A 17,320-nucleotide genomic window follows, 5' to 3' on the forward strand; every position below is an offset into this window, starting at 1 on the left:
CTCTTCTTAAAAAACCTAATTTAGATCCAGACTGCATGACCAACTACAGACTGGTATCAAACCTTCCTTTTCTAGGAAAAGTCATTGAAAAAGTGGTTGCAAATCAACTGAAAAATTTCTGTGGACTGGATGGCACAGTACTAAGCTGGTTTAAATCATTTTGCGCTGGCAGGTCAGAGTGCGTCATCTGGAGTATACTCATCTTCATCTGTGCCATTGCCATACGTTGTCCCACAAGGTTCTATATTATCCCCCATGCTTTTTTGCAGTGTACATGCTGCCACTGGGTGAAATGACACACAGCTGTACTTGTCCTTTGCTCCGGGCACTGAAAACCCAATAGCAACCCTAAATGGATGTCTAGCTGAGCTCCAGGAATGGATGAGTGCCAGTTGGCTGAGACTGAATCCTGATAAAACAGAGGTCCTTATGATTGGACCTCAACATCAAAGGACAAGACTGCAGCACAGCCACCCAACTGGACTGACACTTAGGGGTACAGAATTACAAAACTCTGATCATGTGCGGAATCTTGGCGTGGTACTAGATGGTGGATTGACACTTAAACATCAGATATCAGCCACAATTAAATCCTCATTCTTTCATCTGAGGAACATAGCCAGAATCAAACACTTAATCCCATCTGAAGATCTGCCAAAAGTCATACATGCATTTGTATCATCTCGTTTGGGTTACTGCAATGCCCTTTACCTTGGTTTACCAGCAAAAGAACTGCACAGACTACAGCTGGTACAAAACACAGCTGCCAGGCTGTTAACTAACCAGCCCCGTACTAGCCACATTACTCCCATTCTCTACTCCCTTCACTGGCTGCCAATAAAATGTCCAATCATTTTCAAGATCAATCTACTGAGTTTCAAAGCCCTACATGACCAAGGCCCAAGGTACCTGAAGCAGCTTCTGATCCCATACCGTCCCACCCGATTACTGCGGTCTGTAGATGAAGGACTTTTAGCAGTACCTAGGAACTCCTGTAATTCATCTGGGGGTCGAGCTTTTAGCCATTCAGCTCCGACTCTATGGAACTCACTTCCCCGCACAGTTCGAGAGACCCCCACTCTAGAATGCTTCAAAAACATACTCAAGACTTTCCTATTTACTCAAGCGTTTCTTTCAGTCCCTTAAGTATTGTTTATGAAAAGCTTTTCTGTACTTCATTGTTTCTGTACTGTATTACATTCATTCTATCTATCTGTTAAGCGCCTTGAGTCCTATTGGAGAAAGAGCGCTATATAAATAACATTATTATTATTATTGGCTTTCCAAAAGTGTAAAGGTGTGTACACGCTAGACTTCTTCTTGAAAGATGTGGATGATAATGATTTTTTTTACATCGTCTAGTGCAGGCATGTCCAACGTTGGCCCTCCAGATGTTGTAAAACTACACATCCCAGCATGCTTTGCAATAGTTTTAGCAATCTCTAATAGCAAAACTGTGGCAAAGCATGCTGGGATGTGTAGTCACAACATCTGGAGGGCCAACGTTGGACATGCCTGGTCTAGTGTGTATACTTGATCACAATGCCAAAGCACGTCTTCGCTGGTCTTTTGACACTTCTACTGATCTTTTGAACATGCAGGAAGATTTGTATGTATTGTTAACAGCATACTCCTGGGGGTGGCAACTGACTAACCTCTGCAAGTATGCAATATATGGTTTGTCCTGGAGTTCAACAGAAATCGTTGACTACACTGCATATTTTATCAAGGCCTGTTATGTGTACGCACTTTTACTAAACAACAACATTTCCATTTCATTTTCATTACTTTGTTTAAACAAATACAATAGATTTACTGCTTAAAGTTCACTGTTCAGCTAATTAAGAATACTGAGAAGCATAACAGTTGTTAACAGTTGTTAACACAAAAAGAGTTAGGAAAGAACGGAGGAGAGGACAGTCGTTATTCTGAGTGGTGTACATTTATTAATTGGCAATACAAAAAAACCCTCAATACTTAAAAAGCAGCTTCAGGTTACTCATATTTAAAGAAATATGCTGGACAAATGCAAGTTCCCATAATAATAGCGGTATACAGTCATTAGATCTACAGTGTCTAGGTCGACAGTCATAAGGTCGACCACTGTTGGTCAAAAGGTCGACATGGAAAAGGTTGACATGGGGTTTTGTGTAAAAAAAAAAAAAAAGGATTTAGCCGACATGTGTCGACAGGCAGTATTTTATACCCTACCATCCACTATGGAGTGGTGGGATAAGATAAAAGTGTGCCGAGCGCAGCAATGCACTCAAAGCATGGCGAGCCATACGGTACACTTAGACGGTGTCCACACAAACACCCCCAAAAATGAAAAACTCATTAACTCAAACTTTTATGGACCTCATTGTGCTGGAATCCATTACCTTTGGGATTCCTACACAGAGATTGGACACGTCAATATCATCTGGAAGTGTAAAGGACTGGAAGGGATCTTGGATTGTTGTAGAGTCTTGTGGATCATGTCCTGCCAGCACACCTGTAAATTGAAGAGATGAGTTACAGATTATATAGTTTATATGGTATTTTAATAAATCAGGAACAGTTTAAAAAGTTAAATTACCAATCACAGTTGCAGCATCATCCACACATCTAACTAAAATCCCAGGTACATCCATGGAGTTTACCAAGGGAATAAGTCCATGGCGAGAAACAAGGCCATACGTTGGTTTCACGCCCACTATGCCACAGTGAGATGCTGGGTTCCGGGTAGAACCTCCTGTATCAGACCCCAGTGCCCTGTTTAAAGTTATATAATAAAAACAAAAAACTGTTAATGCTACTTCAGGTGCATTTTTAAATCGCATATTATTTTGGCAGTAGGATCAAATGCAAACTAAATTTTAAATAAATATATATTTAAAAAGCAAAAAGTGATTATTGGGATAAAATTACTCTTATGGTATATATTTATACATACTCAATACAACAGCACCAGTATTAAGTATAACAAAGATGCCTCATTGAACAGCCTTATGATAGTGTATTGTAACCATGGAAAACAGATAAAATAACTAGGCACCATGATCAGCACCCCAGTCGTGTCTGGACATCCTGATGATGGTAAAATGATAAGGAAACATTGAGATTAAGCTGTGTCAGTGTATTTAATCATGACCAAAAGTGATGCACCTTAAATGTATATATGTTGCAGTTGCTGTGAGGATACCACATTCAGTTATTTTGGTTATGTAAAAGCCAGATATTGTGGAACTGTATGTATATGTGTATTTTTGAAGGAAGTGCTGCGTCCTGCCCTTTTTTTCCACTTGTTTATGCACCCTGTCCCTTCTGTGGCTCCCCGCCATGCTAACAGGCTGAGAGCGGCAAGATGTGGATGGAGGAGCGGATCTGACAGATGCTCTCATCAGAGGAAGTGAGCGGGGTGTCAGCACGGCGGGGCACAGGATGTGGTTGGAAGAGCTGAAACGCTGCTAATCTCAAAAGTCATAATCTGCCCCCTGCCGGGCAAACAGGCCGCTCACCTCCTCTGATGAAAGTGGCTGTCAGCTGTTCCAGCTGCATCCCGCCCCCCGCCACATTGACACACCGCTCAACTCTACTGGGAATGGCATGTTAGCTCTTCCAGGTGCGAAGCGGTACATCTGTCAGAACAGACTTAGGTCTACAGTCATTAGGTCGGCCCGGAAGGTCGACGATCCCCAAGGTCGACATGGCTCAAGGTCAACATGGTCCAAGGTCGACATGGTTTTAGGTCGACAGTCATTAGGTCGACATGAGTTTTTCACTGTTTTTTTTTACCCGAATGTCGACACAGTCGACATTGACACAGTTGGAGTTGAACCGCAGCCCCTCGCATTGCTCGCTTCGCTCGCGATGCTTCGGGCACGGTGCCTCGCTGCGCTCGGCACACTATTTTATTCTCCCACCACGCCCTAGTGGATGGTAGGGCAGGAAATACCGCCTGTCGGCACATGTCGGCTCAAAAAACAGTGAAAAACTCATGTCGACCTAATGACTGTCGACCTAAAACCATGTCGACCTTAAGTCATGTCAACCTTGAGCCATGTCGACCTTGGGGACAGTCGACCTTCCGGGGTCGACCTAATTCTGGTCTGACATATGACCGTTTCCCTCCAGGTGCCCCCCTGCTGCTGCAAGTTGTAAGTTATTCGGGAGGAATTCCCGATCAGGGGCAGCCCCCTGTATAATATAGATCTATCCATAATGTTGGATTGCCCGGGTGCCTTCGAGCTTGCAGATGCACGAAGTATACAGAGGGAGAGGAGCGGTGGCACTCACAGGACTTCTAACAATGATATGCACAAATGTCTTGAAGCTTTTTTTGAAGCGTCCATTTTCAAGCTCAAATGACATACAAAAATCAACATATCTAAATAGCCTTCATCATCCCCATGAGCAGGCCATCAGCTCCCCAATGTGTGTCCGGTTCTATTGACATCACCAACCGCAAATGCAAGTACATCAATGCAAGAAGCAAAATTAAACAACAGTACTAAAGATGCATAATATTACGACTGATCAAGGTACAGTGGAAAGCTTATTACAAAAACAAAGGCTTCATTCAACCCTGCTGGGGGTACGGTATTGAGGCGGTGAATCCACCTAGTCTACGCTGCAGCAGCAATTTGTCACAATCACCTCCCCTAAGGTTCTTGGGGACGAGATCGATCATTTTGTATCTTAATGTGGATAGCTCATGTTTAAATGCAAAGAATGAAAGGGTCTAGGGATGGGTGTTCAGGTAGACGATCTTGCCTTCTAAGGCTTGTCTGATGCGGGATCTATGTCCCGACATCTATTCTTTATATTGCCGTGTGGTCTTCCCCACATAGAGAAGACCACACAGACAACAAACTATGTATAAACGTGGATGGTACTGCAAGTTAGAACATGGCAAATTGGTATTCTGACTCCTGCATGGGGGCGTAAAATTTGGGGGTACAGCTAGGAATCAGAGTGGTATCTCTAGGGATGGACAAGGCTTTGCTTTTGCCAGGGATAGATCCCTAAAGGAATACCCTCTGCAAAGAAATGTTTTGATCAGAAAATAAAATTTCCTTTTCTGTTTCAATAGGATCATCGCAAATGCAGTGAACCCTGAGAAACTGGGAGAAGAGGAGACCCCTTTTAGTAGCTTCAGGTGGGCACTGGCTGAATGCAACAAGGTATTTCTATCAGTGGGTTTTTTAAAAAGACTGGTAGAGATCCTATTATTTTTAATCATAATCTGCACATATAAGTAATGTACAGTGACCTCACTAATTTCATATGTGAATTTGATAGTGGAATCTAAAGAGTTAATGGACCTTATCAAATTCACAAACTCCACTTTGTTGCCAGACCAGATCACCAGCAGGTCATCAATATAGCGCACAAACAAGTGAATATGCTTAGCAATCTCAGCATTACTGAAAAATAAATCTCTTAATGTCAAACATAAATCTATTTGCAAACGCTGGGGCTACGCGAGACCCCACTTCTTATCAAAGAAGAAGACATTTCTTTTAAGCGTAAGAGACATTAATTGGATGAACAACGGAATATCAAGACCATAATACACAGTGCTATTAGTCAGCAGTCGATGTAACGCTTCAATCACGGCAGGATGTTTGTGTATAAGCCAACTATGTCATGAGTGCATACTGTAGGTAGCTATTAGGTGGTAAAATAGCCAGACTCTATAGCTTAAGGATTAGTGAGGTGGTGTTTTTCAAATACGTTCCTTGTGCCTGTATGGGGGGTTGGAAGAAATGGTCCTGATATTTTGACAGTTTGTAGTAAACTGAATCACGAGCAGCTATGAATGGACGTCCTGGTGGATTTGCAGTGTCCGGTACTTGTGTAGTTTCACGGCGCCAGCATGGCGCCGTGCTACTTCCGGGTTCTACGCTCGCCACAAACTATAAAAAGTAACTTAACTCCATGCCAACATGGATAGTTCATACCTCCACTATCCATGTTGGCATGGAGTTGGTTTTAAATAGCGTAGCGAGCCACCAAGCCCGCAGCGTGGGCGAGCGAAGCGAGCCCCGCAAGGGAACTCAGACGCACGGCACCATACTGGCGCCGTGAAACTACACAACTACCCAGTGTCCTTATGCAACTTGGGTAATGAGTAGAGTATCGGGGCAATCGGATGTTCTTCTAGCAATGCTTTTAGATGTTGACACACTGATCAGGCTATCACTAACTGCTTGTTCTAGAACCTGTTTCAGTTCCTGATTATATGCAGCGGTGGGATCTCCAGGAAGTAGTATATACACACACACACACATCGGGATCTTCTAATTGCCGGTACAGTTCTTTTCTATACTGTTCGATATCGTGGATTAGGATCCCCCCACCTTTGTCGGTGAGGTGAATTGTAATACTCTGGTCCTTACTCAAATTTTTTAGACATTCCAACTTCCTTCTGGACATGTTAGCAACCCTCTGTTTGGACTGATGTCCTTCTGTCATTGCCATATGATCCAAAACTTTGTTAAAGCTTTTAAGCCTCAAGTTATTTGTAACCGGGTCAAATGTAGACCATGTGCGAAAAGGTGCGCAAGTATCAGTTGGAATCAGGAAATGTATTGGAAAATTTTGCAAATAAAAATATAATCACGGAGGTGTAACTTGCGATTAAATTTGTATGAGTCTATTTTCCATTGGAAATTGTCAAAGCTGGATGTCGGCACAAATAACAGGCCTTTACTAAGGACCCCAGCATCTTCTATTTCTTGGTTGCTTAAAAAAGGAGGTTAACTTATATACACAAGGTACATAGATGACCTGCTGATCCTCTGGTCAGGTCCACAGTGCGAGTTGGAAGATTTGATCAATGGGCATAATGCTGTGTACCCGGTAAAAGTCACATATTCTATTAGCATTGATAACATCAACTTTTTAGATGTAAATATTAAGATCACCGGGAACACCATCTCTACATCCCTTTTTCGCAAAGCCACGGACCGCAATAACCTGCTTTTTGCTTCCAGCCACCATCCATCCCCGCTGAAGGCTGGTTTGCCCTTTTCTCAAATGTTGCGGGTGCGTCGTATTGTCAGTGACCCTATCGAGTTGGACAGGTCCCTCCTTGACAGTATGATTGAGAAATTCAGGGAACGCGCGTATCAGATGGAGGAGTTGTTAAAAGCTAAATGTAAAGTACTAGCCCTGACTAGAGAACATGCGCTTACTCCCACAAGCCGCAAGAAAAAGGCTGATAAGTTCATATGGGTTAACACCTTTCATCCTAAAAGTGGAAACATTAGCAGAATGGCCAAGTCCCATTGGACTGTCTCTGAATTCCATGCAGAATTTCACCCTCATGCCTGCATACACAAGAGTCAGGAATTTGAAAGACTATTTGATTAAAAATTACATGGTGGGGGTATCAACGCACCCTGGACCAACATTCTTAGGGACCCCAAAACCCGGTTGTTTCAAGTGCAGCGGCTGCATATGACCGCGGGGGACACATTTTGTCACCCCTACTCAGGGAAACCATTCAAAATAAAACAGCGGGTATCTTGTTCCTCTAACTACGTTGTATACCTTCTAAGTTGCCCCTGCGGCCGACATTACGTCGGCAAAACAATTAGTACTTTCAAAGAAAGAGCAGCAGCGCATAGGTCTGCCATTAAACAGGCATTGTTGTCAGGTAACAGTGATCAGCCCGTTGCAAGACATTTTGTCTTAGCCCGTCACTCTTTATCCTCCTTGAGATACAGGATTATAGAGCAGATTCCCAAACTCAAACGGGGGGGTAGACCTGAATTATGAACACCAAGGACTGAGCCTCATGCATCCCTCCAATACCACCAATCAGGGAACAGAAACAGACTCTATAGTCTCACTGAAGAGACAACATGGAGGATGATATAGCCTTAAACTGCAAGTCATGAACAGGATGCATGTGTGGGACATGGAAATGGAGAGAAAATAAATGAAAAGCTCAATACCCAGTATACTGAGAGACATATCTTCCCATCCCTCAGGATTTTCTAGTTTCGAATGTCTATGAACCTTATACTATTCCACATGTGAGGGCTGAATCAGTATTTCCCTGGAAGGCCACTCACGGAGCACCCTGGCACTTGCAGGAGAATCTAGGGTACTCTTTACCTAGAACGGCGCCCATCGCGACCATCGAATGCACTAAAAAACGGGTGCGATGCGATGCCCGCGATTTCCCATAGGGACCAATGTTAAAAGTGAGATTGGACGCAATTTTAGTGTTCAATGCCTGCGATTTTTCCATAGGAAACAATGTTAAATGGGCCACAGAGCCCACAAAATTGGCCCCCACAATTGTTAACGCCACCCCACGATCAACGTCAACCCGAAGCGTGGCGAGCGCAGCGAGACCGCGAGGGGCGGCGGTACGCGTCCTCCGACCTTTTCATATCCCCACTATCCACGTCGGCGTGGAGTTGAGAATAGAATAGTGTGGCGAGCGCAGCGAGCCACCGAGCCCGAAGTGTGGCGAGCGGACGCAGATACCTTCACAGGTAAACGCGTCCCTTCGCGGGCTTCACAGGTATCCGCTGCGCTCGCCACGCTTCGGGCTCGGTGGCTCGCTGCGCTCGCCACACTATTCTATTCTCAACTCCACGCCGACGTGGATAGTGGGGGTATGAAAAGGTCGGAGGACGCGTACCGCCGCCGCTCGCCACGCTTCGGGTTCACGTTGATCGTGGGGTGGCGTTAAAAATTGTGGGGGCCATTTAAGACTTCAGGGGGACTATTAGGGCTCTGTGGCCCATTTAACATTGTTTCCTATGTAAAAATCGCGGGCATTGAGGCATTTAACACTAAAATCGCGTCCAATCTCACTTTTAACATTGATCCCTATGGGAAAATCGCGGGCATCGCGTCGCACCCGTTTTTTATGTGCATGCGATGGCCGCGATTTTTTACCCCCGACGCCCGCGATGCCAATCGCGGGCGCCGTTCTAGGTAAAGAGTACCGAATCTAGCTAGAGCAGCTCAACATACTCTGTCCCCAAGTCATTAAGGTCATATTCTTCTGCATGGATGCAACCTGGGGTGGTTTCTTAACTCTTTTAGTGCCAAGTGAATTTGTCAAAATTGGTGTGGAAAATTGCCAAGCAAATATTTGTAATCATCATAATGACCTGTAATGTTTACTTTTTATAGGAAATATAATCATTTTTACATAACATTATTTATTTGAATTTATGTAACAAATGTGAGTGACGCTAGCATTTTTAGCTGATATTTTGCACATCTCTCAGATGTTGGCACTCAAAGGGTTAAACCCTTTACAGTTCCGATGTGTCAGAGACAAATGTAGGGGTGTTTAACATGTAGTTACAGATTTAACATGAAACAATCATACACATATATATATATATATATATATATATATATATATATATATATATATATATATATATATATATATATATATATATATATTTTTTTAGAATGTACAGAATTTGTCACTTAACAATACATTTTATTTTGTTTAGTTTCCCTTGACACGTCATTTGTCTGGCTGTAGAATAAGCCATAAAGAGAAACCTATTAATGGCTGCGCTCCGTGACGTGAGTTTGCTGTCGTCTATCCCAACACTTGTTATCCTATTTCCCTAGAAAGAACAACAGATTCCTGCCACTCCATTTGCTGTAGCTTAAAGTGGACAATCCAGTGTACTTATGTTATTAAGCAGTATATAATCGTTATGTAAACATACGCAAAAAAATAAAAAAATCTTCACAGGTTAAAAAAACAAACACGTCTCTTGAAAATTTATGTTCACGTGCCTTTCCTCTTAGATTTACATGTACAAAGCCGAATGCAAAACGTGTGCCGCTTACAGAATAAACATTCTACATAGATAGTTTTCTTAAAAGGAATTCTCTAGTAGATTTGCTGAGTTGGTTGGCAGCACAAATAAGTACTTATGTAAATCAGACATATCAGTGTACAGTATATACAGTATTATTACTACATTTTATTTATACAGTAGGGCTCCACATGTTTTCACAGCACTGTACACATTTCATACAATAGAACAGTACAGGTAGGCAGAGCTTAATATTACAGTAAATTAATAACAAAATTTGAGTACCGGTAACAAAGAGCACAACAATTCAATGCACAATACAGCTTATACCCCTTTACACCGCAGCTCTTAACTGGTATATTGACGATTTTTTAGCCTTTTAAAATGGTTAGAGCTGCAGTGTGAAAGCACCAGTCTGCATTTACCAGTTACAAATAACCGGTATTTGCAAATGGGTAAAAAGCAGAGTCCTACACATTTCAGAGCCATTTTTTTATGAAGTGTGAATGGCTCTGAACCGGTATATAGGACTCAGCAAGTAGCTATGAGAGCCTAGTGCATATGTAATGAGCCGCTCATTACATATGTGCACTCATTACATATTTGCATATGTAATGAGTGCAGTGCATATGCAATGAGCCGCACATTACATATGTGCATATGTAAGGAGCGGCTCATTCATATGCATTGCACTCATTGTGGCTCATTACTTTTGCACTACGCTGTCTTATAGCTACTGTCTGTCCTGCTTTCACACTGCAAACCTGTTTGAGACCCGGTATTTATGTGCAGTGCGAAAGGGATTTACAATGGTAATATACCGTTTTAAATACCGTTTCAAAATTTCTGAAAGCAGCATTAGATGAAAGTAGGAACGGAGTAATCAGCATCTGAGGGCAGGCTTCAATGTGTAATGGTTTATGCGGATTCCCAGGCACGGCAAAGCAGCTGGGAGTAAGCGCTGGCTATCCCCTCCTGCACTCCCCCAATTTAAAAACACACAGGGAAAGAGAGATGCATGGTTAGAGAGAGTAGCCATGTCCTGTTCAGCTCTGCTAATGTCTTTTTTTTTTTTTATGTGGTTAATCACATCGCATTGAGACTAGTACACATGAAGGGACTGTGCCAATTAACTTGATAGGAGACTTGTATATTGGGGGTCATTCTGGTTGATTCACAGGGCTGCGAATGCGCAGCCTTGCGAGTCCACCAGACGTCGCCCTGCAAATGCCAATACGCACACCCCCCTGGCATGGATGCAAATGGATGTTTAACATAAACATCCATTTGCAGGCTTAGGGGGGAACACCCACATCATTCGATAGTTGCTGACCATCAAATGATTTGGAAGGCCCACACACATCTAAGGTTACACTCAGGTAACCTTAGATCTGCGTGGACATTCAGCAGGAAGTGGGCAGGCAGCTGACATCCAGTGAGGTCAGCTGCCCACCCCCGGCATCGGGCGATTTCCATGGGTACGCCCAGTGTTTTCACAGGAACGCCCATGAACCTCTGGGCCTGATTCAGACCTGTTAGTAAGGGTGCAATTTTAGCAGTTGGACAACACAATGCTGCACTGCAGGTGGGGCTGATGTAACCTGTGCAGAGAGAGTTAGATTTGGGTGAGTTATTTTGTTTCTGTACAGGGTAAATACTGGCTGCTTTATTCTTACACTGCAATTTAGATTTCAGATTCAACACATCCCACCATAACACCAAGTAAAACCACGGGGTGTCTCCCTCAAACTAGCTAAACCTCACTACTTCAATATCTGGCCATTGTAAAATAAAAAAACTGCAACAAAATCCTTTGCTAACAAAACATAAAAGCAGACATTGCATGCACCTTTACACAAACCAGGCGTTGCCTGCAAGGAAAATTTACACAAACCAGAACTTGCGGGCAAGACACCATTACACAATCCAAATACTGCCTGCAAGGCACTTATACATTACCCACAAAACACTTTTTTTTTTTTAAGTTTAATTCTTTAAGAAAATATTGATTATCAAAATAACTATGGACATTTTTATAGCAAACTAGTTTACGTGACTTTGAGGAGAAGGCTAGACAAAGGAAGGAGGGGGAAGCAGTGTCACAAGATAAAACCTCAATGTGTGTCCTAATAACAATGTAATACTGTAGTAACACATATTTGCCATGCCTAAGTAGAGAATAAAACTTGCAGACAAATGCCCTGATCAAGTAGAGAGGTGCTGTGGCATCAGGCATAATCATCAAGATGCCAACCTATTTAGAAGTAAATAGCTAGTTGGAGCAGTTGGAGGGCATTGGTTAGAACTACCCACAGGGCTAAACAGCATTACATCTAGGTGGATTATGATGGAGATTATTAGGTTGTGGTTGCATTTAAATTCTTGTTTCCTGGTAATTAAAAACAGGATGTACACCCATTTATTTAATTTTTTTACATAACACACATATGCAATTATTAAATTATATTATTAAGACCATCTCCAAAAAAACAACAACTAGGTGAAGTCCCCATGTCTTGCTATTCTACAGAAGGGCGTTATTGTGAAGAACTGGCAAACGTAAAATAGTGCAAAACTAATTCACTGAACTGGGCACATGCACAGGGAAGCCTGGTGCTGCCCTAAATAATACTTAGATATTTGACACTATAATGTCAGATGCCCCACCTTTGGAAATATACATAAAGCATCAGGCTTTCGTGCGTCTCCTAACAAGGTCCATAATCCTATATTCCGCCACCTTTTCCCACCACTACCCTACCTTTTCCTACAATGGTCCTAATACCCAATAACTAACCCTACTCCGTCCCTTCTGTCTCGGACAGCCTCTCTCAGCTCCATCCGCATCACAGTAAGGGGGTGATTCTAGATGCCTCGGTAAGCTGTGAAGCCAGCAGCGTGATGAGTCCTTGTGACGCTGCCCCAGCGAATGCATGCCCCCATCCCCCACTGCCGTTTCCCCTCGCATCCATGCGAGGGGATGTGTCATGAAGAAACATCCCCTCGCTTGTGGCCCGCAGCAGGAGAAATCATTCGATGGTCATCGACCATCGAATGATTTCTCCTGCCTTCGCAAATATAAGTAAGTGGAGACTGATTTATATTTGCGGGCAGGCCGATGTCATGTGACATAAGCCACCCGCCTCCGGCACACCTCATCCTGCCTGCAATTCCATGGGAGCGCCCATGAACGTGCAGACGCAATCCCAGAGCATTGGGGAAGGGGCCAAATTTGATTCAGTGTGAACCAGAATCAGCCCCTAAACTCCATCCTTGCCCAGCGCTGCAGTGTTCATTCTTCGCTCAGGAGCTCACACTATAACTACACTAACTTCTGGGCACAGTTACTGAGATGGGAGTGCTATTGAAGATAGGATGTTACACAGAGCAACCAGATTCTACTTATTATTTAGTTCCTTCTAGACGATAATACAAATGATCTGATTGGTTGTTATGGGCAACATCCTATTTTCAATAAAACTCCCATTTTCCCTTCATCTCGGTCCTGCAAATGAGTCACCCCTCCATGCTTCAGCAACACTGATAATCTTATTCACTTAACTCCCTCAGGTGCACTGTACAGTTATTACTGACATATTATATATATTAGATTACCTTTTCTTTAATCCAATTATGATTGTTCACATATATTTAGCCAAAATATGAACCCGCCCACCAACGTTGAGGTCACCTTTGTCGAGCAGGTCCCTAATGCTCTGGGGTTCACATCTGGGGCACAGAGCCCCAGCCTAAAAAACCCAGGGGGAAATCACATAAACAAAATATAGCAGTGAAGTGTAACAGGTGTCATAGAATGGAAGGTATGTGAAAGCAACTACAGTACTAGTGTTAAGGGGGTGCTTCAAAATAAGTATATACTGTAAGTTATATCAGACCATGCAAACAGTGCTGTTATCCCCATCAATTACTCACACAAAGCATGTTCCAGCAGACACAGCAGCAGCGCTGCCTCCTGAACTTCCTCCAGTAATCACCCAATCAGAATCCCCGTCAGTAACAGGACACTGGTCTCTTCTCTTCCCTCTGTATTGTTTTGAATAGCTCCATGGATTTTTCACAGGCCCAAATATACTGTCAGTACTCCCAGATCTAAGTGTTACAAAACACAGGTAACTTAAGAAGATGTAGAGTTGTAAATAAAGAGTCATATTTCTGCTTTCTGAATACTGCTAACAATAATATCATTAGCCTTGATGAAAAAGAAATTTCAGTTGAAATTAAATCTAAACGGAACGGTGTAGCTTACTGGAATAATGCTCAAACGCAAGTGTATATTGTTACGTGACTACATGAGACAAAAGCCCTTTCTTAACAATGCGGTATTACACTCACAAGCAATGAAGGTTACTCCTGCATCATTATATAGAGTCATTAAATAAGCCTTAATGTGTAATTACAAATGGAGAGGAGTGTAAAGGTCCATAAACATGGAGCGTTTTTCACCCGTTTTGTCTATTTTCCCCAGGGTGGACGACTTTCCAAAGCAGGAAGCTATGGAAAGCCGTCCACTCTGCCGCTGGTAGTACCAGCCGATGAGCGGCTGGGCCAGCAATGATGTGGGAGTGCACAGCAGCACTGCCCCATACACACTGGGTGGCTTTTGGAGCAGAAAGCAGCTCCGATGAATAAAAGAGCTCAAAGTCGCCCAGTGTGTATGGGCCTTAACAAAAGCTCACCATAACAGCTAAAAACAGAGTATTTGAAAAGATGTAATTTCAATCAATATTGTGTAATTAATTTAAAATTAGTGTGCATAAAAGCGGACATCTTGTTTTCCAGGGGGAACAGAACTGGGCTTACTGGTGGCATGACAACAGCTGGAGAGTCACAGGTCTTTTTTTCAAGAGAATCACTACGTAAAAACATGCAAATGAATATACTAATCTAGTGTTTGTTTGTTTTTTAGCTCTGCAAGCCTAGTAAAGTAGAAATGGCTGCTGAATACGGATAAGTATTAGTCGTAGAGTCATGGTTTGGCAGCTGTGGATCACTGTGCGCAGACCAGAAATACTGTGTCATGCACAGTCAAGGTATGTGTTATCTCTCCCGGCAGTATTTTTCCTTATAAACTATTGACAAGTCTTCTTTCACTTGGAATAAGATAAGCCAGTTCAGTTTGCTGTTCTCTAGTTCTGAGAAACAGGGGGATTTGATATGTGTAGCTGGCCATCAAATACCCATATCTCTGAACAGTGAAGGATGACTGTGGTCACAGTGTACCTGGCTAAATTATTATCCATTCATAAATGAACACAGCACATGCTACTTTCTCAATCCACGTGAGACACGTTTGCTGTTAGAGTCTACAAGCTTTGACACGTGATTGTTTTTACATATATTATTTGAATATGGCTAAAAGAGGAGTACGCTTTATTGCAAATACATTACACAGATATAGTATTGCTGTAATAATACATAATATAAATCAATTACACTATGTAAATTAGAAAGAAGGTTGTAACAGGGGTTGGAACTATACCTATATACCTTAAGCCCCGTACACAGAGGGGAGGCGGGAGCCCCACGTTAAGCACAGATTGCTGGCACACATGTGATTTACCATGATAGGTGCTGTTGGATTTGTGCGGACCAGCATTCTCTGGTGAGAACACTGGCGATCTGACTAGATTTTGACTGCATGCAGTCAAAATCTAGTCAAGCAATTGCTACGTGCGGGACTGCACACTGCCATTACTGGGGGGGTATACACACTGAGGGATCCGTGCTTAATTTCTAAGTGATCTAGTCAGATTGCTTAGAGCAGGGGTGTCAAACTCAAATTCATCGGGGGCCGCATCAGCAGTTTGGTCACCCTCAAAGGGCCGGTTGTATAGGACTATGCGTCTATGCGACTATGTGCTGCAGCTTACAGCAGGTGTGTCACTGCATAGCCAGCATCATTCATATATTTATTAATATATAACACACCTACTGCAAGCTGCAGCACAGAGTCTTGTCACATGGTGGCTTGGTGGGCTGTATTGCTGGTGGCATATTGAAATAAGCATATTTCAAATACTTATTTATTAAATAAGTACATTAAATATACTTATTTCAATATGCCACCAGCAGCCCACCAAGCCACCATGTGACAAGACTCTGTGCTGCAGCTTACAGCAGGTGTGTCACTGCATAGCCAGCATCATTCATATATTTATTAATATATAACACACCTACTGCAAGCTGCAGCACAGAGTCTTGTCACATGGTGGCTTGGTGGGCTGTATTGCTGGTGGCATATTGAAATAAGCATATTTCAAATACTTATTTATTAAATAAGTACATTAAATATACTTATTTCAATATGCCACCAGCAGCCCACCAAGCCACCATGTGACAAGACTCTGTGCTGCAGCGTGCAGCAGGTGAGTCACACCATAGCCAGCATTCGTGCATTTTTATTATATATTTTTTTTTTTTGAGGGAGAGCCACTTACTGCAATGATGTGGCAGCAGGCAAAAAGATCCCCCCTCCGTCGCGCGCCAGGGCAGGGCAGGGCAGGACAGGACAGCCGTCACCGCAGCCGCACCCCACGCTCCTTTGCCAGAGGCAAAGCATACTGCGCGGGCATGACGGCATGACGCGCACGTCGCCGGGCAGCGCAATGGACTCCTGGGAACGCTCAGCACCACAGCGTTCTCAGGAGGCAGCCGTCTTTATAGACTGGCAGCGCAGCGCAGGCCAATAGACTTGGTCTGGCGGCGCGGGCCAGTAGAGTTGGTCTGGCGGGCCGGATTCGGCCCGCGGGCCTTGAGTTTGACACCTATGGCTTAGAGGGTGATTCCAGGGCTAGTTCTGACTCAGTAGGGAAAGAAGGGCCACATAACTCCATCCACCTGTCAATGTGTTCCTAACGTCTCATTGCTGCCAGCCTTCCCCCATGTCAGTCCCCCTCCTCCACCTGTTCCTCAAGGCACACAATCTGGGTGGTGGGCAGGGAAATCTGTGGGGCTCTGGAGGGGGGATTCAGTTTAGGCTCTGGAGGGGGGATTCAGTTTAGGATACCAAACTCTCTGCGCTCGAGGTAATGGATTCATCCCTGGAATAACAGGTGAGCGGTGTCAAGTGACAGCCTTATTATTAAACTGAATTTTGTTCTTTTTGAAACAACAGTGCACAGCTGGGATCTCTAGTGACATCTATCTGTAGTCTGAGGACACTGCAGTGACTAAGCTACAGAGACCGAGGCTGTGTAGATGTGGTCATAGTCTCTGTATTTTTCCATCTACATACAAAGTTCAGACTGTTTTCAATAAGGATGAATAATCTGATGCTTCCAGATCAATTTATACTGTACTGCATAGCAGAAATAAAGCAAGTGAAATAAGATTAAAGCATTTTTTCACAATTATAGTAAAAATGCTTTATGGTGTTAGAAAAAAGTAGTGTACGCTACATACCCCATAGCAAATTCATCAAGATTCGTTTTCCCCATAAGTACAGCTCCTTGGTCATAAAGCTTCTGCACAACTGTAGCATTATAGGGGGGAATATAACCTTG

At 43.2% G+C, this 17,320-nt stretch overlaps 1 protein-coding gene across 1 annotated transcript in view; it reads right to left on the reverse strand.

Moving 5' to 3' along the window:
- Positions 1–17,320, reverse strand: part of QRSL1 (glutaminyl-tRNA amidotransferase subunit QRSL1) — a 65,505-nt gene that overhangs the window by 28,803 nt on the left and 19,382 nt on the right. Inside the window, exons 4-7 of the mRNA XM_083176949.1 lie at positions 17,220–17,316; positions 13,731–13,907; positions 2,579–2,754; positions 2,382–2,494 (exon numbers count right to left, since the gene is read on the reverse strand). Coding sequence (XP_083033075.1) covers positions 2,382–2,494; positions 2,579–2,754; positions 13,731–13,907; positions 17,220–17,316 — 563 coding nt within the window. The remainder of the gene's footprint in view (positions 1–2,381; positions 2,495–2,578; positions 2,755–13,730; positions 13,908–17,219; positions 17,317–17,320) is intronic.

Source organism: Crinia signifera, chromosome 3 (assembly GCF_055691185.1).
Source record: "Crinia signifera chromosome 3, ASM5569118v1, whole genome shotgun sequence".
Classification (NCBI taxonomy): domain Eukaryota; kingdom Metazoa; phylum Chordata; class Amphibia; order Anura; family Myobatrachidae; genus Crinia; species Crinia signifera.